The sequence below is a fragment of the Phocoena phocoena genome, chromosome 5, assembly GCF_963924675.1.
Source record: "Phocoena phocoena chromosome 5, mPhoPho1.1, whole genome shotgun sequence".
Taxonomy (NCBI): domain Eukaryota; kingdom Metazoa; phylum Chordata; class Mammalia; order Artiodactyla; family Phocoenidae; genus Phocoena; species Phocoena phocoena.
In genome coordinates, this window is record NC_089223.1 from 125,245,985 (window position 1) to 125,271,648 (window position 25,664).

Genomic DNA, 25,664 nt, shown 5'->3' on the forward strand with positions numbered 1-25,664 from the left:
CCTGTCTTACTTATCTGTATTCTGATAAGACTTTAAACATTAGGAACATTTTGTGCCTATATAGCTTGTGATGATGTCCTTGCTACACAAAATTAACTACATTTAGTGAAAACTTCTTTTAGTCAAGATACACACTGGTGCTTCTTTGAAGTAAGCAAGTTATCTTTGGCCAGCTGGCATCTAGACACATATCTCCTTTTTCAAGGAAAGTTAATTGAGAAGTGGAAGCTACCTTTCAACAACTGGAAAATGGCCATATTCTGGACTCTTACCAATCTTGTTTGACATCAGGCCATGAAATTAAAACTATCTTGACAAAACTGATAGATAGTCTTCTTAGGGTCATGGTTCAAGATCTGGCATGTTGATGGTTTTTACTGTCCTTAGCCTTTATTTCAAAGGACCACAAAGAATGTCTAAGAGAAGAATATTTGAATATCACCTCACTTGAAAGGAGAGCTAATTCTGGTTGTATGAGGTTGCTTTTAATCCTGAATCTCTTCCTTTTACCTTCCCCAGATGAGTCAGTGCTATTACCGTTCTTAATGTAATGTTACTCTCTATTATGCTATCAGATCATACTAATTTTTGTTTTTCCATGGCATTTCTTGTATTTGTTGTCAGTACTTGGAATAAAATGATTAAGTTTAAACTAATGAACTTATATACAGAGAATTATATATTCTTAATAAATATTTGTACAAATATGTGCCAGATACTGTCTTAGGACCTGGAGATATAAGTAGAATACACAGTCCCTGCCATCAAGGAGCCCATACTCTAGGATGATTTTTATGCATACCGTGCGTACCTGAGTGAATGTGCATGTACAGATCCTTTGTGAAAACCACAGCTGATTTTCCCTTGTTGAAAAATCAACACGTTTTAATTTTTTAAAGGTGAAACTGACATTCGAAAATGCATATGCTGTGAAAAAGCAAACAACTCAACCAAGACAGAAGAAGGCACAGTCAAACACAAGTGATTTAATCAAACTTCCATGGGGAGAAGAGGACAAAGATACCCAGCAGAATATTCTAAACACTCCTCACATCGTTATGTATCTCACACTACAGCTCGACTCGGAAACATCAAAGGAAGAGGTGAGTGTCTGCTCAAAAGTGCAAAGGAAAAAAGTAAGGACCTTTTTATAGTCTTCCAAATGATTCTCAGTCATTCTGTGTCTTATGTTTTTGGTATGTCTCTTACACACAGCAGTCTTCAAATTGACAAGCTCAATCAGTCCATTTATAGAGATTACTGAAATATTTGAATTTGTTTCTTCTACCTTCTTTAAAAATTTCTATTTGAATTGCTTTTTCCATGATATTTTTTAAACTATACTTGATTGCTTGCATCATTATTATTCTTGCTGTATATTCTTATTTCTATTTTCTTGTGATTACTCTAAAAATTTTATCATGATATTTCTCTTAACAGATTCTAAAGTTAAATACTATCTTAACCCCTTTTCAAAATAATTCAAGGCCCTTAGTACACCTTAACTCCAATTTTCCCCTCTTCACCTACATGGTATTGTCATCAGTATTTCAGTGGTATCATTTTTTAAAATTCCACAAGTTGGGCATAATTATACTACTAGTACTACTACTTATTATTATCATATTTTATACATTATAAACTGTATAAATTATATATCATAAAATGCATATTTTGTACATCGTATTTCGTACAGATGAGTCATCTTTAAATTTACATATATGCTTGCCATTTTCTTTATTCACTGTTCTTAAATCTCAGGCTGACCTTATTTGATCATTTTTCTTCTTCCTAAAACATATACTTTAGGCATCTCTTTTTAATGAAAATCTGTTGGTGGTAAATTCTTTTTGTTGTTATTTATTTGATGTCTTTTTCACCCCTTCTTGAAAGGTAGCTTTATAATTATACATTGTGAGAATAGGCCAGTTGCTATAACAAATAATCCTAATGTCTCAGTAGCTTAACATAGTAAAAATTTATTTCTCCTTTCAATGTACATGTTCCTGGTCAAATGGCTCAATGATTTGAGCCCTTCATTCAGTGGTTCCATTATTCCCAAGGACTTCAGAGTCCTCTCTTGGATCTTTTCCATCTAGTTGGCCAGTGAGAGAAGACAGAAAGCATGCAATATCACATGGGACATTTCAGAGGCCTAGCTTAAAAGTAGGAACATCACTTCTGCTCATGTTCCAATACCTAGAACTAGTTATATGGTCTCTCCCAATGCAAGAAGGTGAGAAATATAGTCTTCCTGTGTGGCCAGGAAGAAGATGAAGTCAACACATAGCATTACTTATGCCAACTAGGTAGAAACTTATTTTCTCTAATCTGTTCGAAGATAGTATTTCTTTGTCTTCTGACTTACAATTGCTGTTAATAAGTCTACTGTTGGTCATTTCTTTTAATGAATCTGTCTTTTATTTTCTTTGTTCAGTTTCTTGCTTCTGGTATGTTCAAACTGTTTTTTAACCTCTCCATAGTGTTTTTTTGTTTGTTTGCTTAAATATTCCTATTTTATTTTTAGAAGTTCCTGAAAAGTTTTTAACTAATCTACATGCAAATCTGCTATGCTATTCCTAGTAGTCTGTTGTTTCCTTGTCTTAGTGATTCTATACTTTATTTCTCTAAGCATCTCATACATAGCTCTTCTTCATTCTATATCTTCCCATTCTAATATCTCTAAGTCCTAATGGGGACTCTGACTTGTTGTGGCTTACCTTGTTATTTCCTTGGGTATCATTGACTAAACTTACTGCTTGATTTTATCTTTGGGAGTCCTGTGTTTCTAAATGGGAAATGCCTTCCTTCAAATAGAATTTGCTTCTTCTGCTTCTATCACTGACATAGCACACTTAAGCCTCACTAAAGGGTCTAGGTTTAAGGCAGTGGTCCTAGGCCCAGCTCACCTACCTAGCCACTGGCCCAATGCTCAGTGTCCTGACTGAAGACACTGTAGATATCAGCCCTCAAGACAACCTGCCTCTGTCCTTCTGCCCACTACTCACCACTCCCAGCTGAGGCCCCAGCTTGCTTTGCTGTGCTGAGGAAGGGGGTTGGAAAGGTATGGAGAAGATGTCATTGGAAACCTCTCTACTTGTTATATATCCAGCAGTTTAACAAGTATGTTTTGGCCATGAATCCAGTTGTTTTACAGCACAAGGGTCTCAGAGCATCTAGTTTACCATAATGCTTTGAGCAGAAGGGAGATCTAAAAAGTTTTTACCTAGTTTACATTTCTTTCCTTTTGAAATCTTTGCAGCCTATACTCTCAATGCCAAACCCATTTTATCCAAAGGGTGTATTTCCTTGTGTTGTTTCTTCATATGTCATAATTTAGCCAATAATTGAACTGGAAAGGAAGGGATTTACTTCTACATATATTTATAATTTTCTGTGTTCTGAAAAATACATGGAGACCTAGAGTTGATAATTCTAATTTCTTGCACGTTTTACTAGTCCTTTGTATCTTTAGAACAGTAAGAAATTTAACCATGTATTAAATAGAACACACAACATATTTCTGGGATGGTAGCATCCTGAATCTTCCAAGGTCATCTTGGAGTAGGATAGTGCTGAGGCCTTTTGTCATCCTTGCCTTTCTTTCCATGGGAAAGTGTGTAGATATTTCTTTAATGAACAGGTTTCTGTCTGTCGACAGCCCTGTATCAACACTGTAATTAGGAGAGGCTTTTTATTCTTACTGAATAGAGTGGAAACTGCTGCAAATGCATGCTACTAACGAGTGCTTTAAAATACAGCTAATTAAATTGGGTAGGAAGTGTAGAGCTTGCCAGGTCTTGCATTGTGAGGCTTTCTGGGCTGGTCACAGCAGAGGTTGGAATAGAGACTTTCTCAAATGACCTTTGTATTCCGGTATTACTTATTTTACAATTAAATGTCATAGGGTCATTTTGTTTTCATGTGAGTTACATATTTAATAACAGCTTGTTTTCTTCAAGTTACAAGATTTGGACATTTTAAAAAAAATGAATCAAAGACTATATAGTTATTTGTTTAAAGTGGTATTTGGTATTTGGCTAAATACAGTACGTTTATTTACCAGTTAAGGTTTAAATTTATTACGTAGACATAACAGAAGATCTTCACTGGTGTTTGAGTTAATTTCTAGAGATAAAATGGTTTATAATATTTTTACATTATTACAGAAATTTTGAGTTGTTAGGCAGACTGTATTTGGCCACATAATTCCATAGCAATTTTCATATACTGAATGTGCTTAATAAGTATAAAAAACAGATGTGTCCAGTTTGTTATTATTTATATTTTATCCTAATGTAAAAGTTGCGAAGGCATGGACTCCAAGTCACATAATTATTTCGTGTAAAGAGAGACCAAAGCAAAGTGTAGAATGCTCTTTAGAGAGAGAACCAAAGAAAAGATACAGTATTTTAAGAGTTTGGGCTTTCGATAATGGCTATGTTAATAGTTATGAATATTGTTATTAAGTAGCATAACTGGAAATTACTCTGAATTCTCTATGGTTTCTATCTAGAAATTTTAATTTTGCCTGCTTTTAATTTGTCTTGTGAGAAAAATAGCATGTTGCTTTAAGTAATAGCAAAAAAGTGAATCAGAGAATGATTCAATCCGTCATGTAAAAGTACTAGCAATGCACATCTTGATTTTGCAATTTATAAAAATGAAATTTTTTAAAAACTGTGTGTTTCCTGGGAATATACTCTTCGTGAAAATAGAAAACTATTAAGCATTTTGTGAATAATCTTATGGATTTAGTATTTTCCATAATTTAAAATGTCTCTCTTTTAAAGTTTGAATACAGATTAATTTGTGGTGGGCAAACGATTTCAAATTTAAACAGAAGATTTTATAATATCATAATACTTCTTTCTTCCTATCTGCATGACTTTAATTTAATTTTGTATTCTCACTCTGTAAGTTTAATTGCAGTCTTGTCTTGTGTTTAAATAAAGATTTAATGGTTTCACCAAAGATGAAGCTTATCTTAAAGACTCCTAAAATTTACATGTGGTGTCTGTGTGCACATGCAACCACAGGAGATAAGAATATCTATATAACGAACTATAAATATTTTAATTTGTTGTAAAGGGAGATTAATGTTTGAAACATTGTTTGCAATTAGTTGTAATTATTCCAACTAATCACTATCCTACTCAGTACATGTATCATGACTAATTTTGACAGTCTCTAACTTATTTTCAAATGTGGTATTTTAAATACTAGGTAATGTGTTAAAATTCCAGGCATACTCCTCTCCTTATGTTTGAATAAACCTCCCACTGAAGCTGAAAGGAATCTTTTTATTTTTTCCTTAATTTGAAGTCTGAACTTGCCATGAAAAATATAACGGTTGGAAAATTTGGGGGGAATTGACATTTCTATTTCTTTTTATTTAACAGCAGGAAATCCTATATCATTATCCAGTATCTGATGCATCTCAGAAACTTAAAAGTGTGAGAGGGATATTTCTCACACTCTGTGACATGTTGGAAAATGTAACTGGGACACAAGTTACTAGGTAATAATTGATTTTTATTTAGCTTTAATTCTCTTTCTCCCAAGTTCTTTACCTTAATTCTGACAAACAAAATACTAATACAGGTATCTATTATACGAATATATTTGTATCTATAATGTAAATATTTATATGGCAGATATGATATCTGCAGATATTTTGTTTCTCACCTAGGTTATTTCTACTAATCATCTATTTAAAATGTAAGTTCTGAGAACAGCTGTAGATCTGGATGTTTTGGACTTTCACAAACTTGGATTAATGACTCTACTTTAGAATTTCTTCATGAAGGCAGTCTCTCTTAAGCACAGCATTATGATGAGTTTGGGCTTTTTTATGACTTTATCTTGATTATTAACTTGCTTGACAATAGCTTTGTGGTTGATAAGGATGACTGAATACTGAATTTTTCAGGTAGTTCAAAATATTTTGTTCTGTTCTTAGAACAATGATAGAAAACACACAATACACATACGCTCTAGGAAGAGTATTCAGAAGGCAGTATCATCTGTGCAAGTTCCCTCAGTGATGGATAAGCAAACTGGTGTTAAATAACTTTGTGAAAGTCGATTATAGAGCCACACATCCCATTCCATGTTGATTTATCAAGTCTTGACTTTGAAATATTATAGTTAACTTATGGAAAAGGGGGGCTCAAAGTTTATTGAGTTTTGTTTTTGCTTTATTTCATAAAATAAATCTATAGATTATAAACCATCTTTCTTCCTTAATATTTCAACAATTTTAGACTTTACCAAAAAAGTTTATCTCAAACTTTAAGAGCTCCTTAATATTGATAGAATACCAAATTGGATTTTCTAGGCTTTAATTTTTCTTTTCCCATCTTCTGATTGAAATGACACCTCTAGGATTTTATTATTATTTTTTTTGAAGTATATAGTTGGCTTACAATGTTGTGTCATTTTCAGGTGTACAGCACAGTGATTCAGTTATACACACACACACACATATATATATATTCTTTTTCAGATTCTTTTCCCTCTATAATAGGTAATTAAAAAATATTGAGTGTAGTTCCCTGTGCTATACAGTAGGTCCTTGTCTAGGATTTTAATAGATTGGATCTTCAAGATAACGGGAAAAATTTCCTTGTTTTTCTAAATGAAAGTGATGTTTAACTCTGGGAGTTTTAGTATAGTGTATATAGAAAAGATTAGTTCATTTCAGAATACTAGTAACCGAGGCTCCATTTAGTCTATAAATTCACATTTATAAAAGCATGTGATAGGCCTTTAAAAATTTTTTTTAATTGCTTTATTGAGATATAGTTCATATATCATACAATTCACCCACTTAAAGTGTACAATTCAATGGTTTTTATATATTTGAAGATATGTGAAACCATCACCAGAGTCAGTTTTAGAACATTTTTTAATCTCAAAGAGGAACGCTGTATCTTTTAGCTATCAATGCACCTACCCCACCCCAAGTCCTAAGCAACCCCTAATCTACTTTCTGTCTCTATAGATTTCCCTATTCTGGACATTTCCTAAGAATGGAATTGAAATATGTCGTTATTTGTGACTAGCTTCTTTCACTTAGCATAATGTTTCTAAGGTGCAGGACTCGTTTTTAATCTTATTAGTAAGAAAATGTGTTTAAGTTTCCCCATGTGGATTTTATTTTATTTTTCTCCAAAGTATAGATATTTTACTTCACATTTAGACCTTGTTAGCTAAAATATGGGTTAGACATATGGAAACCAGTAAATATAGAGAGAAAAACATTTTTGTGAAAGAATATGAAAATAATTATTATTTCAGGGATTCCTTAGCAACATATCTTTTGTTGCATACACTGTTTTGAAGCTATAGTGAAATGAATTATGACTATAAAGGAGTCTAATATTTGTCTAAAAGTATATGCATTTTTAAAACTTTATTAAGGCAGAAGTAATATCCCTTTTAAAAAAATGTATTTAGCAATTCATATTTAAAATCCCACACACTTATCTACTGTAGTATACAGGGTATACTATATCCTAGGACTCAATAGATAAAGACTGATGGGTGTATTTTAATTTCAAAGAAAACACTAAATATATATATATTTTTAAATTTTTTAAAATTATGTTTAATTTTAAAGTAGTTTTAAAAAGAAGTATCTGATCAGTTAAGAAAACATGGAAAATATAAAAACAAATGGAAAAAATTAAAATTACCCCAAAGTCTACCACTCAAAGATAACCACCACAGATTCCATGAGGCAAAGAACTTGGCTGATCTTGTTCATTTCTGTAACTCCAGGGCCCAGGCATGTAGTAAGTGCTCAGTAAATATTGCTAAATTAAATGATAACTTTTCACTTAATTTTTTCCATCTATTTTATGCAAATGGAATCATGCTCTACCTACTGTATTGTAACTTTTTTTGTGTGGCAGTATATCATTGAACATTTTCCCAAATCAATAAATGTTATTTTACATCATATTTTTATTTTATCTTCTTCCCACCACCTACCCACACTATAAGAAGGAATCATGTTCTCTGTATTTCCATAGTTTATTGTTGTATCTCTCTTTTAGAAAACATTTAATTTGTTTTCCAACTTCATTGAAATATAATTGAAGTACAGTAAGTTGCACACATGAAAATGTATAATTTGATCATTTTTGACATTGGTATAGACCCTGAAACTATCACCATCATGAATATAACCATCACTCCAAACATTTCCTTGAGAATATGTTTTAATCTGACTTATATTTTGGTTACTTGTTTACGTATCTGTGTCCCATACTGAATGATCATCTTTTGAGCTGGGACCACATCTTTGTTTCTTCGTAATCTCTTTTAGTAAATCATGTTCATAAATAGACAATCAGAAAAGATTTGTTAAATTAACACACTGGGATGGAAGCTTTCTTTTGAAAAAAAAATTGCATATAGTCAGTTAATGTTAGCAAAAGAATTTCAACATATTTTTACTGTAATGGGTCTACTTTTGTTTGACCTAGAGTTTTTTGTGAGTTTTTATATTTCAGAATATGTTTTTGTTGTACAATTCCTTGCGTTTTCTGTGTGGCAGGTATATGCCAAGAAATTTGCTGATTAAGCGTGCAGTTCTTAAATCATACCATATGTAATCTTTTATGAATGACTGTTTATAATTTTATGACATTTAAAGATGTTCTAATTTCATTTTGACTCTGTTTCTTCTTAGCTCATCCCTTCTTTTAAATGGGAAACAAATTCATGTAGCTTATTGGAAAGAATCTGACAAGCTGTTGTTAATTGGCCTGCCTGCTGAGGAGTAAGTTGAGATTTTTGTTTACTTTAAAATCATTTCTAAAACACTGCTAACAAAGTCTGTTTCATTAAAATGATGACATTTTTGTCAAAGGTAAATTCAAGAAGTTTTACAGTTAAAAGGTTTGCTGCACTAGTATAATGGCTACCTGTGTTCATTTGGTATGAATAGTACAGAAAGGTACCCGGAAGGCCCAGCTAGACCAATTAGTAAGGGTGGAGGCCGCCAATACACTTTCCTCTGAGATATGGCCAGTACAGAGGTGGCTGAGAGATGAGCTTGTCCTCTGCTCAAACTTTTGACAGTATCGTGGTTTGGATTTTGCATGTTTACAGTTTTTTACTGTTGGTGATTTTAGAGAATTAAGGGTCAGCAGAAAGGTGTTTTGCCTTGACATTGAGCTCGTTTGACCAAATAATGAATATTTATCTTTAAGGTGACTTCTCTAATGGTATGTCTTATATTATCATGGTCTCCTTCTTAACTTTTTTGCAAGTATTTTGAAAAATGTCTTATTTTAATAGTTGGAGGTAAGAGCAGGGCTGACCATTTATACATTTGGTAGAAGTGAGTTACTAAATCCAGCCCATACTCAAGGGGAAGAGTATCAAACAATTGTGAACTTGTTTTAACACCACAAAGAGGAATTCCAAAGGAGGCTGCAGTGAAAAATATCAAAAATTATTATGTTTTAAAGTGGTCTTTAATTTTGGACAGAGATATGATCTATCATAAATGTGGGATTCAAAACTTTTAACATGAGGGGATAGTGGTGCCATCATGTATGTTAAATGATGGCTCTCTTTTACCAGCTGATGTGCATTTTTCTATCTAAAAACCCTGCTCGGAGACTGCCCTATGCCAATGGGTTGGATCGTGAAAAACTGAGTTGTTTTGAAAGAACAAGAATCGGAGAACATCCAGAATAAGATACCTTAGGGTGTGGTGGCAGGGTGAAACATCTGCCTTTGGACTTTCATAGTAGCCCAAAACGCGAAAGACAAGACACAGATAATACAATGGTGAGATAAGGTAGTGTGGGCAGTTAGACAGCAGAGAGGAAGGCCCAGCTAAGGAACTGAGCAGAGGCTGCTTCCCCACTTTCTGATGCCACCAGCCAGATTAGTTAGGCAGACAGAGACAGTTTCCAGGAGACGTTTTACCCTGAAGCCAAAAAAGGACTGTCACTGCTGAGCTCTGGATCCAGGTTGTGCTGGTTAGGGGATGCTTTAGCCGATTTCTCAACCTTTGTTTCCCGGGGTGGGAGTAGGGAGGCAGGGTCTTCCCTAAATACTTATGTCATCCCTATCCTAGAGAACTTGGCTTGTTAAGTTGGAATGAATTCGAAGGTCCTCCTCCTTCTCTGTCCTGGGCTTCAGGTCAGAAGTAGCCCTAGCCACCTCTTTACCCAGTTCTCTTACTGCTCATAGCCACCACCCCGTACCAAACTCTTTTCCTTATTGCATGAAAGGTAGTTATGATTATTCTCCTTTGTTTAGACTGGGAAACAGAGTATTGAGAGGTCATGCACAGGCACCTCCTCAGTGTCAATTTATATGTCTCTGTATCTCCAGCATTGTACAGATGGTTTGCAATTGAACTCTGGCAGCCCTGGGATTGTTTTTCCCTTGTCTGTCTTAATGCCACAGTCTGTCCTTTTCTTTCTTCACCACTGTGCCTTTTACAAGCAGGATGAGAAAAGTGTTGCCCCATCCAGGATACAGTGGAGCAGATACTGCAGGAACATGTGTTTTCACGGGGGGAGATCATCTTCCTGTGACAGCTGCAGTCAATAGCGGGGACCTAACCAGGAAGACAGCGTGAGGTAGTGGAGAGAGTAACCTTGGAGCTAAGGAAATGAATGCCCACCAGCAGGTTCTATTCCCTGGGTGTGCCTGTAGAAGTTGCTTAACTTCTTAAACCTCAGTTATACCCACTGGTATAATGGGAATAAAAGACCTGCTTTGTAAAATTCTTACAAGGCTTCAATGAGAAAATGTTAAGTTCATTTCTTTCCTTTCTCCTACTTTCTTTCCTTCCTCTTTCGTTTAGGGGTGTCTTTTTGTCACAAGAATTAGAGGTTAAGTGGAGATCTGGGTATTACTGGAAAGTGTCAAGAATTTTAACATTTCTTTCTATAGGTCCAGATACTGAACCAGCTGCTTTATATGCCTTAATTTTATTTAATCCTCAGAATGAACCTGAGAAGGCTTAGTGATTATGATCCCATTTTACACATAAAGGAAATTGAACCCTAAGGGGGTTAACTAATCTCCATATAGATGGTGATATAAAAGTGCCTCCTTGACCCATGTTAGAACCCCAGATCTAGACATCAAACTCTTTAATTGCTAATGCAGGAAACAACCATTATACACAGCTATACTCACAGTTAACACACATGCTTTTCATATTCTTTACATATAAAATGTAAAGATGATCTGCTTCTTTTATATTATGAATCAATTGATTATGTTATAAATGAGCAGATGTATTTTTGCTTCTTTCTAGAGTTCCTCTTCCTCAGCTAAGGAATATGATTGAAGATGTTGCCCAAACCTTAAAATTTATGTATGGTTCTTTAGATAGGTAAGTACTTCCTTGAATTGAACCTCAAGTTTTAAGTATATGATTCTAAATCACTTTTTGGCACTTAATAGTGTTCCTTGGTTGTCAAGTTAGTTGTTTGGGTTTTTTCTTATTATTATTATTTTCTCATCCTTCATGACTGGTGTTTATTTTACAGCTCCAGGCAGTTTTTCATAGGATCCATTGCTTTTTCTTTTTTGGTCTCATATGTTACTTTTGTGAAATAGTGATGTAACCACAATTATATTCTGATCTGATGTATTTTTGTAGGGGCAAATGTAAGAGCATTTCTTCAGAACAGATACAGAAAAGAGTAAGAAGTTTTCTGTGTTTTCCTCTGATTATAACATTGTCAAATTCACTATCCTAAAATGTGATATCCTTAAAAAAATTTTTAGTAAAAAAAATGTATGTGCTATTAAAATAAATAAAAGACATGGTAGAGAAAGTAATTGTCTATTTAGTTTCATGTATATTCTTCCATATATTTTCTATATAATATGAATATACATACTCTTTTTTTACACATGTGGGCTCATATTATGCATATTTTTCTGCTTGCTTTGTTTTTATAAACTTTTTTAATATAAATTTATTTATTTATTTTTTATTTTTGGCTGCCTGGGGTCTTCGTTGCTGCACGTGGGCTTTCTCTAGTTGCGGCGAGCGGGGACTCCTGTTCGTTGTGGTGTGCGAGCTTCTCACTGTGGTGGCTTCTGTTTGTTGCAGATCATGGGCTCTAGGCGCACCGGCTTCAGTAGCTGTGGCTCACGGGCTCAGTTGTTGTGGCTTGCGGGCTGTAGAGCGCAGGCTCAGTAGTTGTGGCTCATGGGCTTAGTTGCTCCACAGCATGTGAGATCTTCCCGGACCTGGGCTCGAACCCGTGTCCCCTGCATTGGCAGGTGGATTCTTAACCACTGCACCACCAGGGAAGCCCTGCTTCTTACTTTTTTAACCTTGCAGTATGTGATGTATCTTTCTTGATCTGAAAGAGGAAATTTGGGGTAACCGTTTAGTATTTGAACATGTAAAATTATGGATGGAAAATCGATGTTTGTAAGTCCCAGTACTTCAGAGGGCTAAAATGATGCCTTTGCTTTCAAAGCTTTAAGAGTATATCAATATAAAGATTCAAAGAAAGTTTATACGTTTTTCCAAACCATAGTAGTATCCCATCTCTGTTTATCTAGAGTGGATCTTTATTGTCACTGTTCTCAAAGCCCCCTAAAGGAATTTTTTATGATGAAGCCATCTGGGAAAAGTGTCTAATTTGCAGTATTTTCCTCCAGGAAAATACAGGCACCTCCCTCGTGCCCAATTACTTACTAGCATTTTTCCAAATGTGTGAACTACAAAAGACTGGGCAGCCATATACAGTGCTTTTACCTTTTACTAATAAGAAAAATTTTAACCAATGAAGAGTATAAACTCTTAAGGTGGTTATAAACTACCTCCTTAAATTTATAATAGATGAGCAAACCTTACTATGTTTTGCCCTAATTGAAGCTTTCTATTTTCATAAAACTAGAGATAATCAAAGATGAAATTCCTGTAATGAATTCTGTATATGAAGATAAAGCAATTGGAGTTGTTCTGCAAATTCCAATGGAGTAGGTTGGGGGCAGAGGGACTCTTAATTTCTCTGAATTTCATTTTGAAATTTATCCATTGATTTGGAAGTATCTCCAAGTTGACAGCAAATTTAAGTAGTTTCTTCTTGCCTAGGTGGGAATTTGAAAGGCAAACTAAGATAATAAATGTAAAGATCCACTGAGTTCTTAACACCAAGAAGCAGTATGGATCCAAGATATTGTTAATAGTCATTTTACAATATTTTTTTTAATCATAAGGTTTTTTTCTGATTATGAAAGATATTAAAGGCCATTGTGGAAAAATTATGAAAAGACTAAAATGTCCAAAAACTTAAATTATCTTTTTCAAGTTGTGAGCTGATTAGTTCCCTGTGAGCCACAGAAAACTGATTATACATTAATAAAGTTTAGTGTTGTGATCAAATTAAAGATATAAGTATCCTTCATCATTCCCAGCCAATCCATCAGCAAATCCTAACCAGTCTGTCTCCAAAACACATCTCAAATCCATCCATTTCTCCCCATCCTCACTATTACCCTGTCTACTGCCATCTCTCACTACTACAGTAACTTCCTGATCTCCTTGCCTCCATTCTTGCCTCTTTAATTTCCAAAGTTACAGTGATCTTTCTACATTATTATCTGGCTCCCACATACCTTTCTGATTTCAGATCTCAATCCACGCCGCCCCTCTGTATTGTTCTGCAGGCACCCTGGCCAAACTTGTTCCCACCCTGGGCTTTTACACTCTTCCCTCTCATTAGACCTTCTTGACATCGGGATCTCAGCTTAAATGCCCCGTTCTCAAGAGACCCTTCCCTAACCATTTGATCCAAAATAGCCAACCAGTCACCTCACCCATTCAGATAGTCCTGTTCTCTGCTTAGGCCTTTGTACAAGTTCATGTTTTTACTTTGTGTTCATTTGTTGTCATTCTCCAGTATATTGTGAGCTCCATGGGAGCAGAGACCTTGTCTTTTGTCTTGATATTTTTACTGCTGTACTTCCATCGATGAGAATAGTTCCTGAAACATAGTAGGCACTCAAGTAATTAGTTGAATGAATTGGTGAATATTATTCTGATATATTAATGGTATATATACCAGTTATTGTGTTATCCAGTACTTTATACCAGTGAATGGTTGTAGGTAATACTATATGCTACTTTTACATGGCTAAAACCAAGTTGTCTTTTTTTTTTAAGAGTTTTTTTTTTTTTTTTTTTTTTTTTTTTGCGGTACGCGGGCCTCTCACTGTTGTGGCCTCTCCCGTTGCGGAGCACAGGCTCTGGATGCGCAGGCTCAGCGGCCATGGCTCATGGGCCCAGCCTCTCCGCGGCATGTGGGATCTTCCCAGACCGGGGCACGAACCTGTGTCCCCTGCATCAGCAGGCGGACTCTCCACCACTGCGCCACCAGGGAAGCCCCTTTTCAAGAGTTTTAAAATAGTTATGTCTTCATTACTGAAGAGGGGAGGAAATAGGCTAATTATATATTTACTGTATACCAGTAAGTAATAATCATAATAAGTACTTACTATGTACTGGTACTTTGCATGAGAGTTAGATTGTATTACCCCCATTTTTACAGAGTTGGGACCAAAGTTCAGAGAAAGGTTAAATGATTTCCCTGCGAGATCTACCTAGTAAAAGCAGTGATAAGATTCAAAGTCAGATCTGTTCTATTACAAAGCTCAAAATCTCTTTGTTATCCTGTGTTGCCGGAAAGATACTGGGAGTTGTAAATGGTTGAGAGATAGAGGTAAAAGCGAGTTACATTTTTTGCAAAAAGGGAACTTCAGCCCATTCTGTTATAGATATACCACTTGTGTTAGCCCTTTGGTTTTCCCGTAGTACCATCTGCCCTATGTATTTGAGAATAGGCTTTAGGGTAAAAAATATTGACAGGGTGAATTTCTTGACACACTCCATCAGTAACATAGCAGTAATTCTTTTTAAGGGAGGAGAAGTAAGGAAGAGAACCTATGTACTTAGGAAAGATCCAGTCCCCTTAGGAGCGTACAAGCAATGACTACCATTTCTGTGTGTTGTTCTAACTTTACAGCTCTTGCTTTTCCAGTGCCTTTTGCCAGGTTGAGAATGTTCCTCGTTTGGATCACTTTTTCAGCTTGTTCTTTCAAAGAGCACTTCAGCCTGCTAAACTACATTCCAGTGCCAGTCCCAGTACACAACACTATGATGCTTCCAGTGCAGTACTTTTAGACAGTCTCCCTGGAGTTCGGTGGCTCACACTTCCACAGGATATTAAGGTAATCTTAGGTGTCATAAATAAGAATCAGAGCCAGTTGCCTTATATATTTTTTTTTTTTTTTGCGGTACGTGGGCCTTTCATTGCTGTGGCCTCTCCCGTTGCGGAGCACAGGCTCCGGACGTGCAGGCTCAGCGGCCATGGCTCACGGGCCCAGCCGCTCCGCGGCATGTGGGATCCTCCCGGACCGGGGCACGAACGCGTGTCCTCTGCATTGGCAGGTGGACTCTCAACCACTGCGCCACCAGAGAAGGCCGCCTTATATTCTTTATCTTCTCTCTCTGTTTTTTTTCTTAGGCTTTTTGTTATTTTCAAGGTTATGGGTAAGAGTTAAAGGGGCAATTGGTTGATATGGTAGGAGGTTCAGTGCAGTGAACTTTTTCTTTCTAAATAGAAATTAGCTCTCTCATCTTACTTTAACATTTAAGCTTTGTTCAAACTTGGAATACTTTTCAGAAATTGTAATTATATGGTGTGTCTTACTTTTGAATTTTGTGATTTAGATTTTATAATGCAGGGTCGTCAAGTTAGGTAGATGAAATGACTGGCTAACAAATTAATAATAGCAAAATCTTTGTTTACATGAACATTTGTAATTAGCTTTTGCCCTGTGCCAGAGATGGATCACTAAAGGTAAGATTCATGGTGGTTGAACATTATCAATGTGACTTCAGTCATTTCTGTACATCCAAAATAACTTTACTGTTGAATGACTGAAAAGCTCATTTCAGACATTTTCATCAACAATAATGTATTTAGCCACAGCATTTGTAATAGTATTAATGAGGCACTATGCCATAGCAGTTCCCTGCCCGTGAAGTAACCCAGGTTATGTTGTAGTAATATCCCAATTCAAGATTCTGCTCTTCATGGAATTCTACAGTATATGATCAAACAAATGCCTTTTGAAGTTTAATAATAATTTAAACAGATATATCAGTCCCTTTGCTCAGTTTCCTCATCTGTAAAATGGGAACAATAATACTACCTACTTCACAAAGAAGTTGAGTTATCACACATAAAATGCTTAGAATCGGGGCTTCCCTGGTGGCACAGTGGTTGAGAGTCCGCCTGCCGATGCAGGGGACACGGGTTCGTGCCCCGGTCCGGGAAGATCCCACATGCCGCGGAGCATCTGGGCCCGTGAGCCATGGCCGCTGAGCCTGCGCGTCCACAACGGGAGAGGCCACAACAGTGAGAGGCCCGCGTAACGCAAAAAAAAAAAAAAAATGCTTAGAATCATGCCTGGCACTTTGTAGTTTAATTATAGCTGTGAGAGTACTATTATATAATGATCTTTGGAGGGAGTTGAGTGGTTAAAGCATATTTAAAGGAAACTTTACCTTCTTATATTCTTTTTTTGTCCTTGCCTTTGTCAACTGCCCCCTGCTGCAGTTTGTTTCTCAGGCCAGTGATTATCATTTTCCTAAATCATATAAAAACTAAAAAGTATGAGATAAAACTAAAAGTATGAGATATATAATTCTACTCCCATCAGTGTTTTCATAAGAAATCATAAGTGTTCAAAATAGACAGAATTTAACTAGATAACCTTACGTTTAAGATAGAAAGACACTGTTTCCACAGTCTGTCTCATGCCCATTCTGGGGTCTTTTTCTTCTGAAAGACACAAGGCCGCTTTTTGTGAGTCAGAGTTGCCATCTCATGAGGCCTGTCGGTCTGGTCTTGCCCAAGTTCTTTCTCCTGTCTCAGAATCTCTTCACTAAAGAAATCTCTTCCCTCAAAATATATAGTCTCTTCTGTGAGATTAGAGATACTTAATGTTTTTAGGGGCAAAGTCTTTAGACTTTGGATATATTAAGATTAAATATTATTTTCCTTCTAAGAGTTCTTGTTTAAGACATTTAAAATATAGCCTATTTTGGTCTTATAAATTCCATATGAAGGCTACCTTCTGTATTCAGATTTCTTTTTTATTGGCGTTTTTTTCCCTTAATTTGACATATATTTGATTAAAAGGACTGTATGCTTTTATTTCAACCTAAAAGAATATCAATCTGAGAAATCACTGTGTGAATTCTACTATATATATTTTTTAATCTTTTGACTTAAACCATACCTGTTGCTTATCTCACCAAAGCTCTGGTTGTCTTTGTCCTTGTTGAGTTGGACACTACTGTGTGCAGATCAGCCTTCATTGTGTCAGGTACTCAGATTTGTGCTGTGCTTTGGGAATCCAGAAAAGTCCTCTGGATGCTCACAGTTTAGTTGAGTAGGTGGAATTAATACACAGGAAAAAATGAGGATATAGCTTAGACATTTTCTATATTTTGTGTTCTGGTTAAGAGAATTAAGAACAATATTTTTGCAAAGAGATAGATATCTTCTGATAAAGTGATCTAAAAGTCTGATGAATGTAAAGTTTAAAATATATAATAACCCTTAAAGTTTTTGTTTTTGTTTTACCAGCAAACTCAAAGAACTCATACACTTTCCTTTTGCCTTTGAGATTTCTTACTGTGCGAAAAATAGTAGGGTTTATTGACTATATATATTCTAATGGAAAATATTAAGGAATTTTATGCCTTGAGAAATCTAGTTAAAAACATATGTGTGTGTAAGGTAATTTGTGCCTGGTAAATTTTAGGTGGAAATAGTTGTTTTTAACTTGGAAAAAAATGTACTTGTTCTGAGTTTAGTATATGATGAAGTCACACTTCTGTTTTCTTTCCCAGAGAACTTCCTTATTTTGTTTGTTTGTTGTTTGTCAGGTTTTTAAAAAAATAATTTTTCCTAAGATACACTGGAATAATAAAGAGAAAAGATATTTTACTTTTTCTCTTAAGGAATATGAAGAAGCAATTATAGTAACCTTGTATATTAGCCTGTAGAGTTCAGTAGCAGGAATAGCAACCTGTTAAACATTAATGTCTCTGAGATCGAAAATCACAAGTAGGTAATTTTCCTTTTGTCCTGTAGTCTTTCACAAGGGAAACTATAGCCACAAAAAGGAGAACATGAAGTATTTGCTAGATGCAGAAAAAAGTAGGTCACAAATGAGTAATAAGTCATACCATATGAAAAGCATTGAAAGGCATGACTAATGTTTCCACAGCTTTTGTCGTCTCAGTAAGACACATTTGTGAAACAGTCCTGCAGAAAGTGCCTTGGCCTTAAAAAACAAAACAAGGATTATTTTTCACAAATACCGTATATGCTACAAGCTTCAACTGTCAATAGTTTCCAATTTATATATATGCATTACAGATTAAACTGCAAATTAAATTTATTCTGTTTTTAAATTTTGAATGCTTCAGGGAGGGACAAATACATGAAAGAGTTCAGGCAAATTCCATAGAAACGAAAGCTAAATCCTAAGTAAGAGATTTTTCTAATAACTCTGTAGGGTGGTTAAACTGTGCCAGATTCCAGGGGAACACTTGCCTTCATGATTTAATCCGTGAATAAAGATGAACAGCCTTTTTATACAGAACATAGGAGGGAGAGAGGGAAGAATGTTGGATTCTTGGATTTTCCAAGAATCCAACTGTTGAAAAATACATAGGAAATAGAAAAATTAAAACAATTCATAATACACTGGCTACATTCAGATTGATTGTTTTTCCTCTTAAGATTTTTAAAATGTTAAAAATTTTTCTAACAGAACTGTAAAGCAGCTTTTTAACATTATAAATTAGTTTGCATTGAGTACAGAGTGAAGCCCATTTTGCAATAATTGAGATTTAACTGAAAAATGCCTATAGGTTAAAATACATTAATTTTTTTTTTTTTTGTAATCGCAAAGCTTAAAAGCAAGATGTTCCATTTGGGGACATTTCTTAAATAACACAAAGGAGAGAGATATATTTATTCAATTCTTCAAGTAATTATTAAGCAATTTTATATGGTCATTACTAAAAAGTAAGTAATATGAGTTAAATGTTTGTGTTACTCTTTTTCTTTTCTCACATAGGTGGAATTAGACACAGCATTGAGTGACTTGGAGGCTGCAGATTTTGCAGAACTGGTAAGAGAAGCAGTGGATTTTAGGAAAGGTTCATTGTTGATTTCTTGTTTTGTGAATCAATCATTATTCTAAGTATTTTCCAAGGGGGCATGTAATAATCTTGGAATACATAACATTAGGTTTCTATATTGAAATGGACAAAATCTATTTTGCTTGCCTTAAGATTTTCTGTTCAGTTAAAAATATTTGTTACGTAATGTATACGTAATGATTAATTACATTACTACCGTTTGGAACCGGGCTTTGAGAGAAAGGATACACATGTAATATTGGCTGGCAGTATGGTTTTTAATCTTTTTAAAAAACTATTGATATATTTCCTAGCTCTGTCCACTAGAGCACCACTATCACCCAGGCCATGGTGTATAAATAATATTTCTCGCTAAAGGGAGCCAAGACTCCTATGAGAAATGACTGATTCCAGATTTAGGGCTGACAGTGTACAAGATAAGCCTGGCAACATCTTGTTATATCAGACATTCAGGAAGCTTTCAAAAAGTACTAGGGTTAATTTAGGGTTCAAGAAATCAGGAGAGACCTTGAAGGGGCTCCCTCTTGAGCATCTATAAGGACAATAACTGCATTGGATTGAAGCACATCAGATACGTCTAAGTCCATGAGTTCATAATGGTACTAAAGAAAAAAAGAAAGTTCTTGGTCAACTTTGGAGGATGCTAAGGAACTAATTCATTATTGTGAAAACTGGTAATTAAGGAGAAAGAATCAAACATTTATCTGCCTTTCCTATCTGAACCATACCTCAAGGTTACCAAATAGAGATGGGGGGGGAGTTTCTCTTTATGGAAGTGGTCTACCTAACATATCAAGAAAGAATGACAGAATTGGAATACCATCATTTTTCAATTCCCCTCAGTAAGTTAATGGATCTAAGCAATGATCATCAGTAGCTGTTATCACAAAAAGAAAGTCAGCCAGATAGTATGTGGTTCCTGATGGAAGCACACAAACCACCTATGAAATATACCTGATCATGCCTCCAGGTCTAACTACCAGTTTACAGGAAATACAGGGGAAGAGGGGCATGTTAAATGACCCCATTTGGGGGAGGGGGATTGCAGTCAGCAAAATTCAGACTAGACACAACAGGACGGTTTCTTCAACAAATAAATTTGTTGAAGAAGGTGAGGGGGTGGGCGTGGGGTTAGGAGAAGCTGAGAGAGACCTGTCAGTCATAAGAGACTCAAGAAACATCAGCCAATTTCAGTATATGGACCTTACTTGGATCCTGATTCAAGCAAGCAAAAATTTTTAAAACATCTATGAGACAATCAAGGAAATGAAAACACTGTTAACTAGATATTAGGTAGGAATAATTCTCTAGATGTGGTAATGATATTATGGTTATGTATTTTTTTTTTAAGTCCTTCTGTTTTAGAGATGCATTCTAAAGTATTTACAGATGAAATGATATAACATCTGGGATTGATTTTGAAATAATTCACCAGGGAGAGGGAAGAAGGAGAGAGGGATAGAGATGAAACAAGATTAGCTATGTACTGGTCATTGTTTAAGCTGGGTGATGATGGGCACATAGGAACTAATTATACTATTCTTTTTTTGTATATGCTAAAATTTTCAGTAATAAAAGTCTTTAAAAAGTAAATGGGAAGTTAGGAAGTAGAAGCAGTGAGGCTGGATCATTCTTCAGCAGATTGCTGGTAAATGTAGGGAGAGAATATTAGCTTAAGGGGTGGCTTAGTCTTAGCTAAGATCCTGAGCAAATGGAAGGGTATTCTGTTTGTAAAAATAGTGGAAATTTAAGCAAGGTGAACTCTTCATAGGTCATAAATTTTGTCACTAATGGAAAAAAAATTAGCTAAATACTAATCATTAGGAGCAGTTTAGATCTAAAATATCCAAATATCTGGGTTTTTAGGAACCTATATCCAATAGATTTAATTAAAACTCTAATTCCTGCCTTTATGGAACATCATTTTAATGATCAGTGAAACTAACTATGGCTAGAAAACGACCTATTGGGATTCCTTGCATACAACGTCAAGACACAGTACATAAAAGAAAAAAGTTGATAAATTGAGAATGTAAAATGATACATTTACTTTGGAAAACAGTTTGGCAGTTTCTTAGTAACGTAAACATACACCTACCATATAATTCTGCCTTTCTATTCCTATCTAATTACCCAAGAGAAATGAAAGCTATGTCAGTACAAAGACCTGTAAACAAATGTTCACAACAGCTTCATTTCTAATAGCCAGAGACTATTCAAATAACTCAGGTGTCCATCAACTGGTGAATAGACAAAACAAATTGTGGTATATTCATGCAATGGAATAATATTCAGCAAGAAAATTGGCAGGGGGGTATTGATGGAACTGTTCTATATCTTGATTTTGGTGGCACACAGCTGTACCCATTTGTCAGAACTTGCAGAATAATTCACAGTGAGTTTACCTTAATTTAAAGAAAAAGAAGGATTATTCTAAACTTTTTGTGAAATTAGATTTAAGATTTAATCTTATACTTTAATTCTGTGTTCTTTTCTTTAGTTGTTTTAAATTATTATTAAGGTATAATTTATATTCAGTATATTCTTCTGTGCCCTTTTATAGTCAGTCCCTCTCCCTACCCCCAGCCTCTGGCAACCACTGATCTGTTTTCTGTCCACATGGTTTTACCTTTTCTGGAATGTCATATAAGTTGAATCATATGGTAGATAATATTTTGGGTCTGACTTTTTTTTAAGTAGGAAGTTAAAATATGTATTTTTATACAAATATTACATGGGTACATTTTTAGGGAAAAGTACAAACATAAATCTAGCATTTTGCTTGGCCACTCATATATCAAAACCAGCCCAATTCTTAGAGTTAACCATTGTTATCAGTTGATATATATTCTTGGTAACCTTGTATTTATGATCATACACTGAAGTAATTTTGTCTGATAATGTTCAGTATAGATGATGCTTTCACACTGCTAGTAGGCATATAAACTGATGCAACCTTTCAGGAAGGCAATCTGGCAAAATACGTTAAAAATATATATCCTCTGATCTCGGAATTCAACCTCCAGGACCTTATCAACTAAGGAAGATATCAGAGATATACACAAAATTTCTTTATAGGAATTATCTGCACAACACTATTTATACCCTGAAAAATTACTGGAAACAAATTAAAATACCACATTATGGAATCTGTTAAATAATACATCCATTAAAATCATGTTTAGAAAACTGTCCATTGACATGAAAAAATGTTCAAGATCATTTTCTAAGGAAAAAGCAGGGTCCAAAACTATACACATAAAACAGCTTGCCCACACCCATTGGGATGGCTACCATTAAAAACAAGCAAACGAACACCCCAGAAACACCAAGTGTTGGCGAGGATGTAGAAAAATTGGAACCCCCATGCACTGTTGGTGGGAACGCAAAACAGTGCAAATGCTATAGAAAACAGCATGGTGGCCCCCCAAAAAATCAAAACCAGAACTGCTGCGTGACCCAGCAATTTCATATACTCAAAAGAATTAAAAGCACAATCTTGAAGAGATACTTGCACACCCACATTCACAGCAGCATCATTCGCAACAGCCAAAAGGAGAAAGCAACCTGTGTCCACCAATAGATGAATGAACAAACAAATAGACAAATCCATGGGAAATACACACAATGGAACATGACTCAGCCCCAAAAAGGAAGTAAATTCTGACATAGGCCTCAATGTGGATGAACCCAGAGGACAGATACCACACTAGGTGAACCAAGCCCATCATGAAAAGACAAAGTAGGGACTTCCTTGGTGGTCCAGTGGTAAAGAATCCGCCTTGCAATTCAGGAGACACAGGTTCGATCCCTGGGCACAGAACTAAGATCCCACATGCCACGGGGCAACTAAGCCCACATGCCACAACTACTGAGCTCATGTGCCTCAACTAGAAAGCCTGTGTGCCTCAAACTATAGAGCCCACGTGTCCTGGAGCCTGTGCACCACAGCTAGAGAAGAGCCACAACTAGAGAGAAGCCCGCACACCACAATGAAGAGCCCGCGCGCTGCAATGAAAGATCCCGCATACCTCAAGAAAGATTCCGTGTGCCACAAGTAAGACCCGACGCAGCCAAAAATAAATAATAAATAAATCTTAAAAAAAAAAAAAGACAAAGTAGTGCACAATTCCACCCACAGGAGATGCCTAAAGTAGTCAAACTCATAAAGACAGAAAGTAAAAGAGTGGATGCCAGGGGCTGCAGGAAGGCGGCGGGGCGGTGGGGGGCGGGGGGGCGGGGGCGGGTTGGGAGGGTGGGAGGCGGGTGGATGGACAGTTGTTTAATGGATACGGTGTTTCAGTTTTGCAAGAGGAAGAGTTCTGGAGATTTGGCTGCCCAACAGTGTGAATGTACATAATACTACTGAGCTGTACACTTAAAAATGATTAAGATGGGCTTCCCTGGTGGTGCGGTGGTTGAGAGTCCGCCTGCCGATGGAGGGGACACGGGTTCGTGCCCCGGCCCGGGAAGATCCCACATGCTGCGGAGCGGCTGGGCCCGTGAGCCATGGCCGCTGAGCCTGCGCGTCCGGAGCCTGTGCTCCGCAACAGGAGAGGCCACAACAGTGAGAGGGCCGCGTACCGCAAAAAAAAAAAAAAAAAAAAAAAAAGACTAAGATGGTAAATTTTATATTATGTGTATTTTACCATGATCAAAATTTTAATTAAAATAAAACAATTTTTAATTAATTTCTATTTCATGCTTTTTTAATATTACTGAACACCCAGTTAATCGCATTCCAGAGAAGGGTGACATTTCTGGGGCACAGAAAGAATGGTATTCACAGCTATTTCCCCAATCACATTTACTACCATGACCCAAGAACATCCAATTGATTGCTTAAGGGAATGTATCTCACCTGAAATCCTCTTGGACTGCATGCATAAAATAAAAGTTTTTAAAAGCTTACCTATGGTGAAGCCAATCAGAGCTTCCAGACCCTCAAAAAGCTTCCAGTGAACTTAATACCTTGTTCTTAAATATGAGGACAGTAAAGCATCACAAGAAATATCTTTGACAAAAAGGCAGTCAAAACAAATGAAAAGCGGTGGGCCTGATTTCTTTCACTTAGCATAATGCATTTGAGATTCATTCATGTTGTCTATATCAGTAGTTCAGTCCTTTTTATTGCTGATACTATTCCATTGTATGATGATATCACAGTGTTTATCCATTCCCCAACTGAGGGATATTTAGATTTTTTTCCAGTTTTCAGTTTTCCTTAGGTTTCGTTGTGTTTTGGGGTTTTTTCAACTTACAAAAGTAATTCATGCATATTGGTTAAAAATAAATGCAAGCATGGCTATTAAAAACAAATGTCCTCCCTCCTCATCGCTCTCCCCCAGTTCCATCCTCAGTTACAACTGTTCTTACAGTCTGGAATATATTCTTCCAGACCCTTCTCTATACACATACATACCCCCATACAAACCAACACATATGTATATACATACATGTATATAATTGAGGGTGCTGTTTTTAACAAGACTTAGATCATAATGAATACTTTGTTCCACAGCTTGCATTATTTGCTGAACAATGTATTCTAAAACCTTTTGTGCTTGCTCATATAGATCAACCTTATTTTTTAAACAGATGTATGATATTCTGTGATGTGAACATAACCTTATTTCCTTAACCATTTTCCATTGTTGAACTTTCTCTCCAGTTTTTGTGTATTACAAATTCTACTCTTAACTTTTTATACAAACATCTTGAATCTCTTATTTAAGTATTTCTGTAGATTTCTAAAAGAGGAATTACTCAAAGAGTATGTGTATTTAATTTTTTTTCTTTACATACTGCTCAGTTGCTCCCAAATAGGTTGTACCAATTTGTACTTTCAAAAATAGTATATGGTAGTATTGGATATTTTAGGTGATGTCCAGTAGAAGCATTTTGTCTTGGTAGATTTCTTTCAATCCCTCTTGGGGTAACAAATCTTATGTTCTACTCTTAGATGTCTCTAATCAACATTATCTTACAAGAATCAAAAATAAGATTGTTCTCAGTCAAAAATAAATATATAGGCACCTTATGTCTCACCCCAATAGACTAGTATATTGATTTCTAAAGAAGGCACTATGAAAACTTCAGTTACTACAAGGACCTGCTGTTCAGGGAACTATATTCAATATCTTGTAATAACCTATAAAGGAAAAGAATCTGAAAAAGAAGGTGTGTGTGTGTGTGTGTGTGTGTGTTTGTAACTGAATCACCTTGCTGTACAACTGAAACACTGTAAATCAACTATACTTCCATAATAAATAAATAAATACCAAAAGAAGAGATAAGTTACTTAAGAATGTAATTTCCATTTTAACTGTTGTAGCTTAACTAGGATTTTTAAAAATCATAAAAATATATAAATACATATATTTACATATATATAAAATTTTATATATAT

At 35.5% G+C, this 25,664-nt stretch overlaps 1 protein-coding gene across 1 annotated transcript in view; it reads left to right on the forward strand.

Annotated features, from left to right (window-relative positions):
- INTU (inturned planar cell polarity protein) overlaps nucleotides 1-25,664 on the forward strand; it is a 70,525-nt gene that overhangs the window by 32,085 nt on the left and 12,776 nt on the right. The window contains exons 4-9 of the mRNA XM_065878111.1: nucleotides 900-1,103; nucleotides 5,403-5,521; nucleotides 8,702-8,791; nucleotides 11,300-11,377; nucleotides 15,048-15,237; nucleotides 19,171-19,224. Coding sequence (XP_065734183.1) covers nucleotides 900-1,103; nucleotides 5,403-5,521; nucleotides 8,702-8,791; nucleotides 11,300-11,377; nucleotides 15,048-15,237; nucleotides 19,171-19,224 — 735 coding nt within the window. The remainder of the gene's footprint in view (nucleotides 1-899; nucleotides 1,104-5,402; nucleotides 5,522-8,701; nucleotides 8,792-11,299; nucleotides 11,378-15,047; nucleotides 15,238-19,170; nucleotides 19,225-25,664) is intronic.